Source organism: Medicago truncatula, chromosome 7 (genome assembly GCF_003473485.1).
Source record: "Medicago truncatula cultivar Jemalong A17 chromosome 7, MtrunA17r5.0-ANR, whole genome shotgun sequence".
In the NCBI taxonomy this organism is placed as follows: Eukaryota; Viridiplantae; Streptophyta; class Magnoliopsida; order Fabales; family Fabaceae; genus Medicago; species Medicago truncatula.
The window spans coordinates 54,105,316-54,127,346 of record NC_053048.1 but is presented as its reverse complement, the minus strand read 5'-3'; the positions used below and the strand labels follow the sequence as shown (position 1 = coordinate 54,127,346).

General features: G+C 31.7%; 2 protein-coding genes across 2 annotated transcripts; both read left to right on the top strand.

Annotated features, from left to right (window-relative positions):
- Window positions 1-656: 656 nt before the first annotated feature.
- On the top strand, window positions 657-6,243 carry LOC11432260 (uncharacterized). Its single transcript, XM_003626304.4, has 2 exons — window positions 657-801; window positions 2,586-6,243. The coding sequence occupies exon 2, from the start codon at window positions 2,701-2,703 to the stop codon at window positions 5,953-5,955; it is 3,255 nt and encodes a 1,084-aa protein (XP_003626352.1). The 5' UTR covers window positions 657-801; window positions 2,586-2,700; the 3' UTR covers window positions 5,956-6,243.
- Window positions 6,244-13,441: 7,198 nt separating this feature from the next.
- On the top strand, window positions 13,442-21,363 carry LOC11434191 (protein BONZAI 3). Its single transcript, XM_003626302.4, has 16 exons — window positions 13,442-13,921; window positions 14,883-14,930; window positions 16,531-16,679; window positions 16,833-16,881; window positions 17,157-17,213; window positions 18,112-18,291; window positions 18,370-18,504; window positions 18,600-18,661; window positions 18,774-18,870; window positions 18,961-19,075; window positions 19,163-19,239; window positions 19,422-19,559; window positions 20,029-20,196; window positions 20,450-20,563; window positions 20,667-20,763; window positions 20,960-21,363. The coding sequence occupies exons 1-16, from the start codon at window positions 13,775-13,777 to the stop codon at window positions 21,082-21,084; spliced, it is 1,758 nt and encodes a 585-aa protein (XP_003626350.1). The 5' UTR covers window positions 13,442-13,774; the 3' UTR covers window positions 21,085-21,363.
- The last annotated feature ends 668 nt before the right edge of the window (window positions 21,364-22,031 follow it).

Below are 22,031 nucleotides of genomic sequence, written 5' to 3'. Positions count from 1 at the left end.
TAAGGTTAGCTGTTAAATGAGTGAGTCACTCACGTGTCGTCTTAGGGTCGCTCTGATACGTAACATGATGGGGATATTTGTGTTGTTTTCCATTTGTTACGTATTATTATGAATTATGTTGAGGAACTACCTAGAATGAAATTTTAATAAGTTGTTTATGTTGAGGCAGTTGTGCCATTACGTTGTTTAATTAATGTTTTCCGCTGCAATGAGATTTGAATTGATGACATGAGATGACTGAAATACATATAGATGTTCATGTATACCTAAAAAATTAGAAAGTTACACGAATTAATACATTTAAAAAAACAAAATTATTTAATACTTCAAAAGTAAATTAACTGACAAATTATTTGAATCACACTAACTTGTGTCAAGGTCTCAAGGAAGTAAAAAAATAAAATTAAAAAGCAAAATTTATATGAAAAATACAAACATGTACAAATTTGCACATGCACACGATAAAAAAACCCTTTTAAAATATTCATTTTCAAAATAAAAAAAAAAAAGCTTTTATGTAGAATTTTCTCAACATTGAGATATGGGGAAATTTCAATTTTCAAAGCGTTTGTTCCTTTGAATCAAATCCATATTTTTCCAATTCCCGCTTATTGGCTTTTTGTTTGTCTTTAGCACATTAAATAATTAAAAATATAAACACATATATATGCCTACAAAAAATATAAATACATATATGCTTTTGGGACAAAAAATACAAAGAAATAAAAAAGAGTAAATTAAAGAAGAAAAAACTCAAGTGGCGAAATCTACGCAGAGAAGGAGGAAGAAGGACCCTCGCAAGTAAGTTCCATAAATTTCTCTACTTCTTCCTTTTTTAGATCTTCATTTAGGGTTTCTCTTTTCGTACTTTTCTTTTTGTCGATTTTGTTTTTGAATTTTGAAATTAGGGTTTAGATTATGCTGTGTTGTTGCTGAATTACGATTTATTATTATCATTTTAATTATTATCGTCATTAGTTCTTAAACTGAATTAGGGTTTATATTTTGATTTTAGGTCATTGGGTTTTCATGTAATTCTTTCAATTTTTCAATTTTTTGTGTTATATTTATTGCATGTTCGGATCTACTTTTGTGTGTGATTTTTTATTTTGGTTTGAGGGAATTTTTAATTTTTAATTTTGTTTTCTCTTTTCAAAGATTTGTTGTAACTGATACAATGAAATCAATTTTTTTGCTCGCTATTTGCTTTACAATTTTTTGAATGCAAGGTGATATACTTGTAATTGAAAATGAATAAGATAAAAGAAAAATTCTTTTTGATTCCAAACGGGTCCTGACTTTGTCTCCCATTTTATTGCATTGCATGCTTGGTTAAGCTGTTGTCACATTTGTACTTTAGACTAAGGGTCTGTTTACTAATATTAAGCCATAAGTTTTTGTAACATTTGTATCTTTTTTGTACTTTTCCTTTGTTTTATAACATTGAGTACTTCTTGTACTCTTTGTGACTTCTTGGTTGTTCTAATATACTTTTGCAATTCAAAAATCAACCCCTTTAAGCAAGCTAATTCAATGAAATTAAAGGGCTTCGTAACCTCAGTTGTTGAAGTGAACTGAAAGTACTTGTTTGTTTAAATTTTATAAATTATATTTATAAACACTTTCTTACTTATTATGTTTATTTCAAATTATTTTCCGTCTTTAAAACAATACATGTGCTATATGAATAATTTTTATAGGGTAAAAATTGGAAGCTATATGAAAATAAATACAGTTGAATTTTTTTTTCGTTTAAGTAAACTTGTTTAATTTCATAATTATAAGTTTTTTCTAAAATCAAATATGCTATAAATTGCAACTAAAAAACAATAGAAAAGGCAAGATGCTTCCATTAAAAAATTCTGTCGGTAGAAATAATGAGCAAGTAAAAAAAAGCGTTGTTGCTTTTCCTAAAAAAACAATGTGGGGGGGGGGGGGGGGGGTGGGGCGGTTGTTTTATTATTTTTTAAATAGGGTAAAAAAAATAAAATTAAGCTAGCAAGAGAAGCTTGTTTATGAAATACTTCTCATTGGATCGAATAAGCTAATCTACTAAGCTAGTTTAGTTGTATAACCAAACAGAGCCTAAAAGTGAAAAAATAGTTTTTGCGTTGATTCGAGAATTTCATACTTATGGTATGTCTGGGTAAATATTTAAAGGTTTAGCATTATAGATCTTGATTTCGTTAAATTGATTTTAGCGAGTTTGAACAAATGCAATTTATGTTTCCAATACCTTTATTTATAGAAAATGATTTTAGTTGAAAATATTGAATCTAAATGTAAAAGCATGGGATGATCTGACCAAAATTGATTTTAGAGTAAAATATCCAAACAACATGGTTTTTACATAAAATCACAGCTGTTGGTATTTTAATAGGACTATGGTTGAGAATACATCGACGCAAACATGGAATAAATCTTTTTTTGAAAAGGACATGGAATAAATCTTGTTACAGGCTTACTTTTGAGATCCCTGTTTCTGCTAAAATTAATGCTAGAAACACTCAAAGTTTTGTTTATCCAAGTTATTCATGACATATTTGTTTAATGATTCATTGGGGGGTTTGGCTTGTGTCAATCAGGTGAAATGTTGCACTGTGTGTGGGTGTCAAATTTGTGAAAAGGCAGAAGTTTCCTGTCTGTGTGTTGTATGACTGAGGGAACAACACTAATTGAGTTTTGATTTCATCTTCACCAATGGAGTGCAACAAGGATGATGCTCTGAAGGCGAAACAAATTGCTGAAGATAGAATGAAAAGTGGTGACTTTGTAGGGGCGCTGAAGTTTGCTAAGAAAGCTCAAAGACTGTTTCCTGAGATACAGAACATTACGCAGATCCTTACTGCCTGTGAGGTTCACTGTGCTGCACAGAACAAACTCTCTATGTCTGATATGGACTGGTATGGAATTCTTCTGACTGATAAATTTACTGATGAAGCAACAATAAAGAAGCAGTATAAAAAGCTTGCACTGCTACTTCATCCTGATAAAAATAAATCTGCTGGGGCAGAGGCTGCTTTCAAGTTGATCGTGGATGCTAACAGAGTATTGAGTGACCAAACAAAGCGTTCTTTATATAACGCGAAGATTAGCCGTCTTGTTGGAATTACAGCACCGCAGGGTCCACCCTATCAGGCAGATAGGAATAATTACAATACTAGTTTTTATTCACACTCCCACACTCAGAATTCATCGCAAACATTTTGGACATTATGCCAACATTGTGATACTAAGTATGAGTACTACAGAACCGTTGAAAATTCTACCTTGCATTGTCAACAATGTTCAAAACTTTTTAAAGCTTATGATATTGGGTTCTGGGGGGCACCATCAGGACATACATCATCATCATTTAACAGTCATAAAGATCCTCCAAACCATGTGCCACCAAAAGAAGCATCGAAAAGTAATGGTGGAAAACCTTATGGTAAAGGACCGGCAGACAAATTTGTGCCGTCTTGTCCTGTACCTATGGCAAAATGTAGTGCTGGAGGTGATGCCTCTTCAAAAGTTCGAAACAGTAAAGATAGCAATGGAGCTGCAGGAGTGACGAAGGCTGGTGCTGGAACTTCCAATGGTACTACATCCAAAGCCAAGCAATCACAAACCCCAACAAAGATTGGAAGTAAGAGAGCAAGGCAGTCAGCATCAGCAGATTCAAGATACGATAACATGGATGGAAATAGCAATGGCATGAAAGACAGTGATGTTCAAAAAAGTGGTGTTGATCCTTCTGGACTTGATTCTGGAGTCCATTCTAGGAGATCTTCCAAGATAAAGCAGCAAGCTTCGTTCACAGAAACTGCTGGAGATGGTGAGTTTAAGAATGCTTCCAAAAGGCAACGGCAAGATAAGACCACTAAAGTGGATAAAAGAAAAGTGCCTGCAAATGGTGGGTTGTTCAATAATAACACAAGTCCAACTAGTTTCACTGCTGATGTGGCTGCTCAGAATGGAGAGATGAGAAATAAAGAAAATGCCCAACCTGAAAAAACAGTTTCAAGGAATAAAATGAAAACTGAGCAACTGAATCCACAAAGAAAGGAGACATCCAATCCTGATATTATTTGCTGTCCTGATCCAGAATTCAGTGATTTTGAGAAGGTTAGGAAAAAAGATTGTTTTGCTGTTGGTCAATACTGGGCTGTTTATGATAATACTGATTGTATGCCAAGATTCTATGCTCGCATCAAGAAGGTGCACTCCCCTTTCGGGCTGGAATATACTTGGTTGGAACCAAATCCAGTTCGCAAAGACGAAATTGATTGGCATGATGCAGGTTTGCCTGTTGCGTGCGGTAAGTACAGACTCGGTCATTCTCAGATAAGTAGAGATATTGTTATGTTTTCTCACGAGGTGCATTGCATAAAAGGGAGTGGTAGGGGTTCTTATCTAGTATATCCCATGAAGGGTGAAACTTGGGCAATTTTCAGACATTGGGATATAGGATGGAGTTCCGAACCAGAAAAGAATTCAGAATATCAATTTGAATTTGTGGAAGTCCTATCTGATTTTGATGAGAGTGATGGTGTTAAAGTTAGTTATCTAAGCAAAGTGAAAGGGTTTGTAAGTCTCTTTCAGCAAACTGTGCAGAATGGAATTAGCTTATGTTGTATTCCACCTACTGAGTTGTACAGGTTTTCACATCGGGTTCCTTCATTTGTGATGACTGGTAAAGAAAGGGAAGGCGTTCCAAGTGGATCGTATGAACTTGATCCTGCTGGCCTACCTATGAGCGTTTTTCAAGTTGGTGATCATGGGGATATGAAGGACAATGAGAAGTTAAACAATGTAAGAAGTTCTTTCCAGGAACCTTCCAAGTGTAAAGTTGAACATGAAAAGTTGAATGAGAGCGTTCACAAAGCAAAGTTACGAGAGAGTAATGGTACTGAAAGAGTTCCACAAATCAGTAGAAGAGTTTCACCAAGGTCAAACACAAAAAGTATGGGCAATGGTCAAGCAAGCACTAGTCACTATATGGCTAGAGAGGATGACAAAAACAGTAGCCACAGGGACTGCAGTCAACCGGAGGGAAGTGAAGCTGCTGCATGCCAGACCAATGAAAATTTCGAAACATCAAAGAAACCCAGGAAGAGAAATTATCATGGAGATGTATTGACAGTTCGAAGGTCACCTAGAGATTTAAGCAAGAAAAATGATGTAGGAGGTGCCGGCGATTGTGCAACTGACAACTTGACTGATAATCATTCCAACCCTAACAATAATATTAAGGAAACCGTGTTTTCTCAGTTGGCAGGAAGTGCTATCGCACATTTGAAAAAAGATTTGAGAGTTGTGGGAGCATATTATGACTTCAATAAGGAAAAACCCAGGGAGATGTTTCAGTGTGGTCAGATATGGGCAATATATGGTGATAGGGATAATTTTCCTGATGTTTATGTTCAAATCAAGAAGATTGAATCCTCCACTAATTTTCGGCTGCACGTATCTGAACTTGAACCCTGTTCGTCACCAAAAGGTTTGAAGCAAACAATATCCTGTGGTTCCTTCAAAACTAAAAAAGCCAAACTCCTAATTCTCTCTCCCTCTACATTCTCTCATCAAGTAAAAGTTGAGCCCACGGGAAATAGAATATATGAAATATACCCTAAAAAAGGTGAGATTTGGGCTCTATACAAGGAACAGAACTACGAACTCATTTCTTCAAACCAGGGAAGAGGCAGAAGTGAGTGTCATATAGTAGAAGTATTAGCAGACAGTGACAAGAGTATACAAGTTGTTGTTCTGGTGCGTCATAGCAGATCTCAGCCCATTTTCAAGCCTCCCATTATTCGGCGATCTAAGACCAGTATAATTGAAATCTTAAGAGAAGACGTTGGCAGATTTTCACATCAGATTCCTGTATTTAAGCACAATGGGGAAGACGATGTTCAACTCAGAGGGTGTTGGGTGGCCGATCCTTCTTCAATTCCTGGTTTTTCACACACTTAAGTTGAAGTATAGCCTTTTTTATTCTCTGTCTCAGTTAGTTAGCTGTAAACTTATGTTTTATGGTACAATTTAACCAGCTATTTTCTGAAGTATGAAAAATGTAGCGGAAATGTGTTGAAAAGATTTCCATATGGTCAGTTGTTATTGTTAAAGCTGCTGTGTCTTGATTTGGCTCCGATGCCAGATCTTGTGTTGGCATTTAACACTTATATTGATGTTCAGATTTATCCTTAACAATTTTACTGAGTAACTTGCAACTCTCAAGAGAGAGGGAGTCTTTCATGGCAATTTGTTTCCATACTTGATATATTTCTAATTGTATTATTGAATCGTTGATTGACAGTATGCGTCTTCTAGTAGGACTAACATGTTTGAGGGTCACAATGGTACTGGGCACGCTGTTACATGGATAGGCTACGGTCTATTATTATAAAAGGGAGGAACTTTTTCCACCCAAAATCAATTGGAAAATACAATCTCAATAAACAATTTTTTTTGTGCCGTCGGATGTGCATTTTTGAACAAAAATACCATTATTCTATATGTGTATTTTAAAATCTTGTTAGGTTTTTTGAAAATGTCAGTGCTGGGTAAAATTTCTTTCAATATCCAGGGAAGATTGGAACAAGAGAGTTGCTCTTCACCCATTTAGAATTGCTCATTCCCCTAAAAATGTACAACGTGAATTAACCCATGTTCAACTATTTTCAACGTGAGTTAACTCACGTAGGATATTTTTTCAGCGTGAGTTAACTCACGTGGGCACGGAAATGAGCAAAAATAAGAGGGAGAAGAACAATTTTCTTGAAACATAGGTAATGCACGTTTGATTCTTGGGTCCAACAACACCACAGTGCTTGTAAGTGATGACCGTCCATGCTCCATTGTTTGAAATCTTTTCTCCTTGTGCTAGTGCTTTTCTAAATGAACAACTCACTTACTTTAAAGTATAAAGTGAGTATTATAAACCATTGATTAATAAATAAATAAATAAATAAGAGTTTAATATTAAGATGAATTTCAATTTGAATATTTTGTTGATCAAAGCTCTATGACAAACATAATATAATTAAGGGTTATGCTAACAAGTTAAGGAAATTAAAAGTTGTAGTTTTATATTGAAAACAATACTTTTAAAATTTAAAAAGTATTCATCATTTTTTACCATTTTCCTACATAATATTTTTATTTTTGTTCTCTTAATCAATGTCTTAAAGACACTCTTTTGTATCCATAAGTCCTAGCTCAACTGACAAAAATGTCGAAATTGTTAGGCCGGATGCCATGATCGGGGTTCGAACCCTGTTACCTCCACTTATGTGTGTGAGTTTATAATGGCTTTACCATTTCGTCTATCTAAAAAAAAAAAAAAAGACACTCTTTTGCATTTTCCTATAATTAAAAGGAATGAGTTATCAATAAAATGTGAGATTATCCCAAGCTTAACTTGTCTCTAAATTTGGAAAACTCAAAGCATGCTCCACCTTTCAAGTGAAATAGAATGGGGCAAGTTTTTGAATATTATGAAGTCACGCTCACTTTGATATTACGTGTGTTAAAAATTAAGCTAATTTTGTAGCGCACAAATAAAATAAAATAATATTTCATAATGTACAAGTACAATTTTTTTTTGTCAAGTCATGTACAATTTCTTTATTCACTATTGGATTAACAAGTTCTAAAGATATTTCTTTTGTTTGGATGCGAGAATTATTAATTTATTTAGATCAAATACCTCCCGCAGTCTTTAAGTTATATTATGTTTATAACAGATCAATCCTTTAATCTTTTTTGAGCTTGTTTGTTTCAGCTTCTACATCCTTCAAAAGCAATTTTGGTAGCTTCAAAAGTGAAAATTAGCAATTTCAACATGTTTGATTTAGCTTCTCAAAATCAATTCTAATCTCTAAAAGCAATTTTGGTTGAAGTTACAATTCCTAACTTTTGAGTTTACTAGAATTAATTCTCCATTGAAATTTATATTTTAATTATTACAACTCATTATTTTTCTTTATTGTCCTTTATCAATTCTCTATTTTTTTTTTGTTTGTATTTAATTTGATGAACCAAATTTAATCAAAAAATTTATGGAACCAAATTAACCTCATAAAATATTTATGGTCATGAGTTACCAAATTTTGGATTTTTCTTTACGATTTTTCCGTCCAGATTTACTGTATTTTTTCTTCTACGCTATATTTTATCATTTTTAGCAACCAACTCTATTATTTAAATTAAATAATATATTTGTATTTAGTATTAGTCTACATATACATTCAACTATGTCCATTTTAGTAATTATACATTCAAAAGCAATTTTGATCAAAACTATCCAAACAACCTCCACTCTATTTAATCAATTTTGCATTATTGTATCCAAACATAAATCAATTCTCTCAAAATCAATTATGTCATAATCAATTTTATCAGAATCAATTCTATCAAAAGTTGAACCAAACTTGTTATCAATTGGTCATTTAAGTTATTTTTTGTTACACATTTTTAAGTCATAGAATATTTATACTGTCATCCATTTTTTCAGCCAACTTCGTTAAAAAGTGTTTGTAAATCATTTAACATTAAGATGGTAGGTTCAAAAATGTTTATTACATCAAACATGGATACTTATGCACATTTTCTTCTTCTTGTTTTTGAATTTCAGGCCTAGTTTTACATATAAATATTTGATCAACAATATTATAAATCAAGTAATCGGTCAATTTTCCCTAAAAAAAAAAAGTAATAGGTCTTTTTTTTTAATCAATACCGAATAACACACCTATGAACTCTAGATTTGACATCAATGAATTTTGACAAACCAACTTAAACATTAAACATCCACATAAACACTTTTTGATTAAGTTTGTTGAAATTAGGATAATGGTGCAAATATTTTGACTTAAAGGACCAATTTGTAACAAAAAAAAAAACTTAAAGGACTAACTTGTTATAATCATGTAGCTTAAAGGACTAAAAATGTTATTTGACAATTTTTTTTTGTCAAGTAACCTAACAACTAAAGAAATTCACTTTAAATGTGGTCAAATAGCCTAGCGGCTGAAGAAATTCATCTATGACGGGACAAAGGGAGTATATCGGAGTAAAAAGTAAAATGAACTAGAGTTGGGCATTGGGATTTGGGATGACCAAAAGTTAGTCATAGGACGTGTTGAACACTAACCAAAAACATTTCAATTTCGGGAGCAAACAATACTGAAATTTCCATTTTGCAAAACAAGTCTTAACATATTAGGGAAGAACTATTAGACTAATCTATTTCTAAAATTGATTACAAAATCATTGACATTAGACTGATAACTAATAATGACCACAGGCACAACATCGATCTTTGATAAAACTAAAAGACCTTAAAGTCTGGTCAATTTTTATTTATATTAAAAAAGTCTAGTCAATTCCATAATCTATCTATTCTGCATGTAAAGTAATCTGAGTTTCTCTTTAAGTTCATCTTTTACTTCTACTTTAAACTACTAAGCTATTTCAAAGAGATTAACATTGGCTTATCGGAAAGAAAGGAGATTAACACCGTAAAAGTGGTTCTCAAGTATCTATGTAGGCGCGAAAGGACAAGTCTTGTATTTGTAAGTCTCGGATTCGAGACTGTTAGTGTTAACATAAACACTTTTATAAGTGATATTTGAGCTTGAATGTCTTTACATTGAGCTAAGACACCATCCACTCATCCTACATATTAGCGAAAGTTGCGTCTTTGCGGGACTTCAAGTTTCCTATTTTGGATTGAATAATATATATTATTGAATCAGGATTTTCTGCTATTGCAAATGACTTTGTTGGAAAAATGATTCTTTCAAAAACAAATTCATGTTTTTTTATTTGAATTATTAAAAAATTCATTTTTTTTATAAGTTATTTTCTCTTTCATTTTTAATGGATGGTGAAAATTTCAATGGACCTTTAAATTGTTGTTCTCTCAAACCAAACAATTGACTTCCACCAAAGAGTGAAGGAAAATCTGAGTTCAATGATTCATTAATGAAACCATTGTTGATCGGAATTTAAATTACAATAATCCAAAAATTTGTTGTCCTATCACCCCTTTCTTGATTTCTCCCTCTCACATCCATACCTTTTTACCATTTTTTCTCAAAATTCTCTCTCTCCTCTCCTCCACGCAAGTTCTGCTGCAAATGCATCATGGTGGTAATAGGTGATCCAGAGTCATATTTACTACAGGTGATCTTGGAATGGTCGTACATTTCTCTAACTGGACCCTAAATTTTGATTGGGTCCTGTCAAGAAACAAATAACTCACCTCTTTCAAAAAAATAACTCACCTAGCTCTGATGATACACATTTGATGCTCTACTATAGTCAAATTAAGATCGTGTTTATTTAAGCATAAGGCAGTTGACCCAAAAGAGAATTGAAATAAAATAGGGTTCTACTAACCGGTGCCCCGGAGCATTGGTTAAACATATCATAAAAGGGAATTATTACCATAAAAGGAAACTGTTTTTAACTTTATTATCAATTAATTACACAATTTCAATACATTAACTACTATATAATTTCTTTTTTCATATCCTTAACCGGTGTTCCGGTGAACATTTCCCAATAAAATATATGATAATAATTTATTCATGACTAAAATTTAGTAGTCAAATTATTAATATTCTACTTTGTACCAATCTAAAAATGGTTCATACAACTTGGTTAGCATGGTATTTTTCCACAAAATTACTAATTAAACTAAGATGAATTCCAACTTGAATATTATGTTCATCAAAGCTTCAAAACAAACACAATAGAACTAATAATTTCTTTTTGGCGTGTCTCTAAACCTGAAAAACTCCATGTTATACGTTTCAAGTGAAATAGGATTAGGAATGTGAGAAATTTTAATAGGAACAAGTGAAATAATTTAGAGTTCGGTCGAGACATAATTAAAAATTGATCGATGATTATTTAGTAGGAATTTGAATAATTTGTCTTTAGTGTGTGTTTGATATCATAGAAAAGCCACACTTCTCATATGTTTGGTTTTGTGGTAGCTCAAGATTTCTTGCATTCCAATGCACTTGTACTTTTAAAATTTCAAAGCAACACTTGTAGCGGTAGGCAGAGGTTTGACATCACATCACCGTGAATACAAACACGACCTTTATAATTTTTCCCAAATCGCGATGAATCAATGTGTAATTTTATCAAGTCTATTACAGACGAACAACCTTTTTTTTTGTGTGAAAGATATAGCCATTTGCTTACTGAATTCAATCTCCAAAAATATATTTAAATAAGAAATAAAATTGGGCATTTTGAGATGACAAAAAAAAAGATGACCAAAACTCAGTCATAAAACGTGTCCAACACCAACCAAACCCTTTCAATTCAATTTCAGACGTTATTTCTCATGTCTGACAAACTACTTTTTCTTATTTTATTTTATACAAGATTTAAATAAATATTTCGTCCATGAAAATATAGACCATTTGAATTTTCGTCAGTTACTAATCCTTTCAATCTGCCACTACAAATATTAATCATTTGAAAAATGATTCTAATTACATCTGATTAATAACTTCAGGGACGAAAATTCAAATGAACTATATTTGCAGGGACGAAAGACTTATTTAAACCAACCAACTCGCTCAATCATCATTTACCACATTGACACCACGTCGCTAATGACAACCCACCTCAGCAAAAAAACCTAATTAAGACCAAAAATCAAATGATTAATATTTACAATGGCAGATTGAAAGGATTAGTAACTTCAGAGATGAAAATTCAAATGACATATATTTGAAGGGACGAAAGACCTATTTAAGCCTTTATACAATTATGCACTGCACACATAGATATCTATGTGATACTTTTATTTTCCAACTCTAGGGTGGAGTTTGTTAGGCGACAAGCTAACGCGGTGGCTCATGCTCTTGCACGAGAGGCCACGTCTTTAGCTAGTCCCGCTGTCTATTATGATATACCCAATTGTATTGAGACTATTATGATCAATGAAATGCTATAAGCATCTTTCCCTCAAAAAAAATCTATGTGATACTTTTTATATAAAAATTAATAAATCAATAGTTTTTTTTTTTAGGAAAGATACTTGTACCAAAAAAGGAAGAAATCAGTTGGATACAACTTTTCTTTTGTGTTTTTTTTTATTCTATATTTTTTATGAAATTTTAATTTTGATTAAAATTATATATATATATATATATATATATATATATATATGTTAAACAATGTTTATTTTTTATTAATAATATATTAAATATGAAAAAACTTATTATTTTTCAATAATATAACAATATAACATTATTAAAAGCAAGTTTATTTAAGGTTATAACTTTATTATTTAAAGGAGAATGAAAAACTCAACCCTAAAAATCATATATTTTATTTATATTATTGTTTGAAAAATGCTACTCCCTCCGTCCCTTAATAAATGACCTAGTTGACAATATGCATTATTGACTTGATATACTTTGACCATACTTTTCTACTAATCCACAAAGATAAATAATATCATGTAAGATGTTGTTGGATTCGTCTCGATGAGTATTTTTAAAATATTAAATTTTTATAATTTTTTTTAGTAGAGAATTTAAGATATCAAAGATAAAACATATGCATTGGTATGTGTGTCAGAGTCAACTAGGTCATTCATTTAGGGACGGAGGGAGTAACTAGTAACTTGTGTAATCGGTTTTTCAAAAGTGTAAAAGTGTAATCGATTACTCAAAAGTCAAAAATGTAAAAAGTGTCATTTTTACTTAAAACTTATGGCCTCCGTTCCATATTAAATGAAACAGTCGATTTTGTCACACATATCAATGCAATGCATAATTTTGATCTTAAATAACTTTACTAATCTATTAGAAAAAATTATAAAAATTTGATATTTTAAAAATATTCATCGAAACAAATCCAACGACATATTATATAATATTATTTATCTTTGTATATTAGTAGAAAAATACAATCTTATAGGTCATAGTATGTTAGATCAATAGTACACATTTTTAAATAGGTCATCTATTGTAGGACGGGCGGACCATTAGTTGGTATGGCCCTTATTGTTTTCACACCTTTAGAGAGAGCTTTCTTCTGCAACAAAGGGTCAAGATCCTCTCCATTTATAAATTTTTTCATTTGTTGCAATTTGGAGAGAGATAGACACAAAAAAACAAGTGATGGGTCCTATCACTAAGCGGGTCCCACCATCATTAATTTTTTATTTTTTTTTACTTTTTATGTGTCTCTATCTCTCTAAATAGAACAAATGGAGAAATTTATAAATGGAGAAGATATTGACCCTCCAACAAAGTCTTATACACACAGTCCTTCCACCCACTGATAATGGAAAGCAATAATGAATATAAATTTGTTTGATATCTCGAATTGGTCAAATAGTTAATATTATGAATTAATAAGCATTTTCCGAGTGACTACCAATTCTTTGCATTGAATTGATGGAGTAAAATTGGATAAGATCAAGGGACGCACGCGTTCTGTATGAGTTTAAATTGCAGCCAGATAGATACAACACATTCCAGAAATTAAATTAAATCATCACGATATTCGTTTGTTATTTATTTTGTACCAGTATTGGTTTGTTTATTAAACGAAAAAAAAAAAGGTATTTATCGCGAAGTAAACACACGAAACAATTTCTTTCGCTGTTTACAGCAGCTTTTTTGTTCAGTAACGGCGGTTTCGTAGTTTGTTCGTGAAAGCATTATTATAAATGATAAGAAATTAATCACAAGTTAAAAGCATCCAAGTACTGTTTGATTGTGATTGAAAATCGATCGAATTAGGGTTTATAATGGGGTCGTGTTTTTCTGACTTGAAAGGAGCCAAACAAGCTGTCGGAGGTGTTAATGCTCAAACTGGAACCACTAACAATAACAATGACGCCGTCGATTTCTTCTACACCGCTCAAGGTTTTCAACCATTGTTCACGCATGTTGAGGTACCAACCATTTCTAATTCATCATCATCGTTATCACTGTTACTGCTGATACAGATTGTTTTGCAAATGTTTACACCAATATTTTAAATTTTGGACTAAATATTGTGTGTTTTTGATTCTTTTGTCCTCGACAATTGATTTTGAATGAGTTAGATTTTGTAAAAACAACTTTAAGATAAGTTGAATGTGAATGAAACTATGTAGCACCAACACTTCTGATTGAAGATTTGTTCGTTATTCAACCCATGCCAATGTCAGACACCGCTGACATGACAATTGTGATTACACTCAATTACGTCGTTTTCTTATATTATTATCGGTTGTCGATTCGTAAGAGTTTGTGTTGTCTGACAATAAGTGACCGAGAATGATAAATTTGGGTTGAATAATATATTTATAACTAAACAATTACAATTATTCGAGAGATTAGTCTCTGCATACAAAAATGCTAACTTCAAAATAAAATAATTCTAAAGATCAAATCAATTACATTTGACATCATCCAAACATGTCATAATCATTTTTACAAGTATGGAATTAATTTTTGAATCATCAAAATCCAGCTGTAATTGGTAAGAAGATAAGTAAAGTTTGGTTAAAGATTTTTCCCAACTAAGATTCAAAATCAGGCACCCCAGTCGATTAATTGTTAACTATTTCCTATATATAAATTGCTTTATATATTTATTTGATAATCATGATAAATTAAATTAATTGTTACATAAAGATGTCTTCATGGTATGTTTAGTCTTTGATATTCCAATTCTCATTCTACTTCTAGTTTTACCAAAGTACTTTTGTCAATGAAGAATGTGTTTTGAAGTTTCATTTGTTTGGTATCCTATTTTTTGACTTTTGTTTTATTTACTTCAAATATACTATTTGTTATTGAACCTTGGTCAATTACTTGTAACTTGGAACCTTGGTCAATTACTTATGGTCTTCAAATCTTTTGCTGCAGCTATCTCTTTCAGCTTGTAACTTGCTTGATCTGGACATTGCATCAAAGGTAATATTCCTATACATAAGAATGCATCTGTTATTTAATAATCTGAAACGGTTGCCACCTTTTTCCCTGCGATGTTTCTTATTTATTTATCTACCTACCTAGGGCGAGTTTTAACATGGGCAAGTTATCAAATTTCTCCATCTTAGATCAATTTTATTTTACTTGTAATGAGAGTTGTACTCCCTATTCTTTTATATTTAAATTTGTACCCCTGACTCAAAATTATAATTTGAACCCAATTAATTTATTTATTTCTTTATCGGAGGGAGATACAATATTTTTTTAACACTCTACTAACCTTTTCCAGCCCCATTTTCATACTTCAGATTTTATTTCCTTAATCTCCTCAAAAAAGAAAAGATTTCAATTAGAGAAATGATATTTGAACATCTATTTTATGACAACTTTCTCTCTCATACTCACATTATTTTTTACTTTATCTCTCTATTGCTATGGTTTCCGTGCCAATATTACTTTTTCTTTGTAAATTTTGGTTGTCAAATAAGTTGTTACAAAATTGGTTGTTCAAATAACACTACTCTTTCAATTATTTACCCTTCAGATTTTAGTGAAAAACGTTCTTCCAAAAATAAATATTATCACTTTATTTATTTTTATTTTTACATGAATATGACTTGGTTCATAAGAGGGGTAACCTTGGCGCAACTGGTAAAGTTGTTGTCATGTGACTGAAAGGTCACGGGTTCAAGTCCTGGAAACAGTCTCTTGTGTAAAATAGAGTAAAGTTGCGTACAATACACAAAATGGTGGGACCCCTTCCCAAACCCTACATATGCGGGAGCTCTAGTGCACCGGATTGCCTTTTTTTTTTTTTTTATGACTTGGTTCATAAAAAATAATAAATATACATCGTCAAAATTCATATTATTTGTGAAATTATTAAGGTCATCATTAATAATACTAAATTTACCTTTTTTTTTGAAATAAAAAAATATAAAAATAAAATCAAGAAGTTCATGGCAAATTCTACCACATGCCAAAGGAAATGAACAAGTTCAACTATATTCCTGAAAAACACAAGTAATTAAAAAATTAATTCTAAAATATATCATGTTTACGTCAAACAACAACTCAAATAAATGATATCAATATAAAAATTTATAATAAACAAAGTGAATAGAGAGTTATTAGTTTGAGTTAACCGTTAAAGAAGTTAGTGATTCTGACTTCAAGCTGAACGAATGAGGAAATATTAATTTAAATACTAATATTTATCGAGTTTTTCTAAATAATAAAGAAAATGAAATATTGATTTTGATAAAAAAAATAAAAAATAATTTGGTAACGGAAAGTAAAACAAGACTGTTTTCAACATGTTCCAAATTTATAAATATATCAAACCTAGGTGATTTGTACAATTTCAAAAAATGGTACATCAGTTTTTTAAAATTAAAATCCATCCAAGTTCAAGGTAAACATTTAAGAGCAATCTTATCCATTGATCTCTATTAACATTAAATCAATGGCCCTTGATAAATTGACCTAAGATAGGGAAATATGTCAATTTCCCCATGCTAAACGTTGCCCCTACCTAGAACCACTACTACATCCAATGTTTTTTTTTTTTTTTAAATTTCAGAGTGATCCTATGGTTGTAGTCTATGCAAAGAAAGGAGATGGAAGATTGGAAGAATTAGGACGCACTGAAGTCATACCAAATTCTTTGAATCCAGAATGGATAGAAAAAATTAGTATTGCATTTCATTTTGAGATGGTGCAACCACTTGTGTAAGTTATCCTCCATCTATCTTTCATGTGCCTATTCCTACATAAATGATGTGCTTTGTTTATAGATATAGCAATGAGATTTATGAGGCTTCTGTGTGACTTGATTGATTAACCTATATATAACTCTCTCCCCCTCATTTTGCTATCTTTCAGGTTTCATGTGTATGACATTGACACAAAATATCATCGTGTTCCCACCAAGGTTTGTAAACCAACCATATAATAACTCTGCATTTTAAGCATTTTATGATTAATTAAGTCATGAGTTCTCCCTATACTGTTTTTTTCAATCAGAATTTCACTATAAATTGTTTTAGATTGGGGTAAAATACAGGGCCTACTTATAGCCTGCTAAATTCTTGAAAGAAAAAACTTCAGCATTAGGGTCTTTTAGTTTGCAATAAAAAGTTGTAATGGTATCTGTGAAGTTTATATATTTGAAAACTGAAAGTTTGAATGTTATGTTACTTCATGCAGACACTGAAACTGAGTGATCAGGATTTCCTTGGAGAGGCGAGTTGCACTTTATCAGAGGTCAGTATAATATATTATCCACTACAGTATTTCTTTTGTTTGTATTTTTCTATTATCCTAAACTATCCATTCCATTCACATTTACTAGGTGACAACCATTTCCCACCCATGTTTCAATCCGATCCCATAGAATTAAGCCATTATTTTTTATTTTCTTCTTTCTTTTCAAGAAACCTTTAATTAATGCTAGAAATTTCGTTGGTGATGGACTATTGACCTCAAATATATTAGTCAACTTTTGGGTGGCCCACATTCTGCAATAAGACATTTTCTTTAGTTCTTCATGAATTAACTTATTTTAATATTAAAAATCTTTTAATTCAAAATTTGATGAGAGAATTTTATGGAAATTTCGTTCCATGGTTTTGAAAATTATTTTAAAATAAATGTTTGATTAATGAAATTTCTTAGAATTATCTGTTTCAAGAAATTAGAAATTGATAGTTATTTTGTTATAGTAAATGTTTTATTTTTGAGAATAATTTCTTTAGTTTGTAACAAACATGAGAATCCATATTTCTAACTTTCACATTTTTTAGAAAATGTAACATACAAACTCTTGCGGAAATATAAAAAAAAAATACCCAAATATAATCTCATATGTACAGTCTTCAAAGTTTCTCATTATTGAAACTTCTATGGTAGTATATTAAATAAATATTTCTATGTTAAAATGACTAATGAATCAGTCTCTTTAGTGTGATCACCATTAATTTCATTCAGTAATAAAATTATGCATACATATAACGTTACAAATACACATTTCAATGAAATAAACACACATGTAGCTGGTCAGCATAATTATAGTTGCTTGCTAACTCTGTTGCATCCAGAATTAAGATTATAGACTTTGTGTGACATTGGTGTCTCTATTGTTTTTGTGTGATGTGGTTAACAGATAGTGACCAAACCAAGCCGGAGCTTAACTGTAAAGCTTCAAAACAAAAGAGGGATTAGTGGTCAAAGAAAACAAGGGGCAATTACCATTCATGCTGAGGAGACTGTTGCTGCAAGGAGTGCTGTTGAGATTATCTTCCGTTGTTCTCACTTGGATAACAAAGACATTTTATCTAAAAGTGTAAATATTCAATACCAAGCTCCATCATATCCGTTTTATTTATTACATTCTTAAAACTCATCTTGCTTTTTCTTGTAGGATCCTTTTCTAAGGATATCAAGAATTGTTGAGAGTGGAGGTTCTGTTCCTATTTGCAAGACTGAAGTTAAAGACAACAATTTAAATCCAAAATGGAGACCACTTTGTCTTAATTTCCAGCAGTTTGGAAGTAAAGTAAGCTTTCCATCTTTATTTGCAACATGTCTGATGTTACATCATATTCATATATAGATTACTCTGACATTTTTTTAATTTCTTTCTCTATGCAGGATAATCCGTTACTTATTGAGTGTTTTGATTTCAATAGCAGTGGAAATCATGCACTTATAGGGTAATGTCAAATTATATAGCTTTTTGTTTAGCCTAAACTTCTTTAGGCTTTACACTTTCTAGTTCATACTTTATAGATGCAAAATAGTGACATCAATGTTTGTTGGCAACAGTAAACTGCAAAAATCAGTAGCAGACCTTGAAAAGCTATACCAAGAGAGAAAAGGCGCAAATTTTGTCATGCGATCCACACGCAATGGACAAGAGAAGGTATTCATTGGTCCCTGAAATCGAATTTGTGTTATATTTTGGATTTGATCTCTGCTTAACCTCACACTTAATAAAATTTCTTCATTATAGGTTCTGAAGGGTCAACTCTTTGTGGATCAATATTGTGAAAAGGAACAATTCAGCTTTATTGACTACGTATCTAGTGGATTTGAACTAAACTTCATGGTTGCGGTAGATTTCACTGGTAAGTAGCTATTTTTCTATTGACTAAGGTGAATAATAGTACTAATTTCATATCTGTAGTTTGTTAAGTGCTTCACTATGTGTCCAGCTTCAAATGGAAATCCTCAACAGCCAGATTCTTTGCATTACATGGATTTATCTGGTCGGTTAAATTCATATCAAAAGGTAAGCTTAATATGATACTTGTCAATGGAAGATTCCAACTTTTTTAATCATCAACTTGTGAAACATAATGAAATCAATCGCTAATGAACACCCTACAATTTTTTAACTTCTTTTTTGGTTCTGAGTAACTTGGTGTGATATTATCACTATCTTGCCTAATGAACACCCTACAATTTATGTAGGCTATAATGGAGGTTGGAGAAGTTATACAGTTCTATGATTCTGATAAGCGGTTTCCTGCTTGGGGATTTGGAGGAAAGATACCTGGAGGTATCGTATCTCATTGTTTTAATCTGAATGGGAGTCTAACTAGCTCTGAGGTGAGAACCTCTCTTCTGTTTTTTTAGTACAATGGTCCTTTGACTTCTTTCTCTATTACTCACTAGAGAACTTAGAAAACTATAGCTAATTATTATTTTCCTTCTTTAATAAACTCAATTTTACCTCATTCATCAACTCTAATGATAATAATATTTATATACTACTATAAGTTATATTACAAGTCATTGAGCCTGTTATGGACCATAGTTGGATTGGACGATTACTGATCCTATGAGTGATGAAATGGAGTGCATGAGTTTTAAAATTTGCAGAAAAAAATCTTCCTAAAAAACTTGCATCACCATGTTTTCTCATTTACAATTTTGGTAGCAGCTCCTAATATTAATACGATAAGTTAATAATAACAATTTGTTATGCATACAGTTCAGGGAAGGACTCTTGCTCATCAATCATGAACTTGTTACATTCTTTAAAAAAAACTAACATATAGTTTTCCTATGTGTTTAGGTTGTAGGAGTTGAAGGAATAATGGAGGCTTATGGTAGTGCTCTACGCAGTGTCAGTCTATCAGGACCCACTTTATTTGGCCCGGTTATAAATTTGGCTGCACAAATGGCTGCAGCGTCCCTTTCATCATATAACAGCTCTAAGTACTATGTATTGCTTATCATAACGGTGAGAAAGACACAAAGTACTATGATTTAAGAATAGAATTTTGATACATTTTTAGTGTAAAACTTTTTACACTGTCAAACAATCACGGTCAATCATATATCTATGTGACTTTCAAATAGTTTTGATTAAAGTCAAACATTTTAATAATCCGACGATTAAAATTGATTGACAGTATGCAAAAAGTTTACACTAACAGCGCATATAAATTAAATCCTTAAAAATAACCAATCAAATGTCCATGATCTTCCCGTAGGATGGAGTTGTTACGGATCTTCAAGAAACCATAAATGCTGTGGTTAAAGCATCTGATCTTCCCTTATCAATTCTTATAGTTGGTGTTGGAAGCACTGATTTCAAGAGCATGGAGGTTTACTTATATCCTTGCCTAAGTTTCTTTTCCTTAACATGGCTCCTGCTAAGTATGCTTTTTTATCTGAGAGAATAACAAGTACTAAGGTTAATTATTACAGGTACTGGATGCTGATAATGGATGTCGCTTAGAAAGTTCTACCGGTCGAATAGCTACACGAGATATAGTGCAGTTTGTCCCCATGAGAGAAATACAAAGTAAGTACTAGTTGCTTCTCTAGTTAACTTGTGTAATAGTCTTTCAATTCTTATAACTATTGTGTCTTTTGTTTTATTGACACCAATCCATGTACCATTAAGTTAGCAGGTGGACAAATATAATATTTATTACTCTTATATTTTTGCTAACAATTTTTATTCATTTAATTGAACCCCATTATTGTGTTTTTGACAGGTGGACAAATCTCTGTTGTGCAAGCTCTTTTGGAGGAACTACCTAATCAATTTTTGACTTTCATGAGAAGTAGAGATATCAAACCACTTGTTTCCCAGTTCCCTCATCCATCCACTATTCTATAGATATTACAATTAGAGACAGCCAACCGTTCTTCTCTGTATAGATACTTGATCAACAATCCTTAGATATTAAGTGGTACATTTTATTTGTGTTGGATGCGGACGAAATTTTAGGTCGCAAATGCGTTTTTTCATTCAAATGAACTGTAAATTGAAGCATGAATCTCTGCCATATGTAGCATCTTGATTATGAAAGTTAGATAGTAGTAGTTTATGCTCTTTCTATTTCATGTTAGTTAGCTTTTAGTTTACATTATGTTATTTGATTCAGTTTCAAGTTGATCTTCCTTTCTTCCAAAATGTATATAATTGATGTACCCAGTACCATTAATTATTGAAAGTAAGAATCCATTGCTTCATATTCATAATAGGGTATCAGTTACAAATAATTCTACTTCTACCACCTTCATCTGTTCTTCTCTGAAAACCTTTTTCTGTTAGCAAACCTTCATTCATGACTAACCCTGAATGTCAAAAAACCTCTCATGATCTTCTCATCTATCACCTTGCATCATTATTGTTTTTCAAACGCAACGTTTCAATTTTGTAAGGAAAAAAAAAGTAAATAAATAAAAGGTTGGAAGCGATACTTCCCCCCACTTTTTCTTCACTTTCCTTATGTTCCTTTTTTTCCCTCCTCTATTTCAACACTACTGTCCATTTCTATTTTTCATCATCTGATCTTTTCCAAGCCACAAATTTTCTTCCATAAATAAATCAAACTCATGAGAAAAATTGCTCATCTAACCAATTTTTTCTCCTAGTTCTATAAGTGCTTTTGGAAGGAGAGGAGTACCCACCCCTTGTAGTTGTTCGTGGATACTTTTTGAAGTAAATACACAACCTATAATCCAAATAATGCATATTTGGACATATGTAGTTTGGTTTTGGAAATTAATTATAAAGATTAGAGTAAATACTAAATCACTACCAAAAAAAAAAGAGTAAAT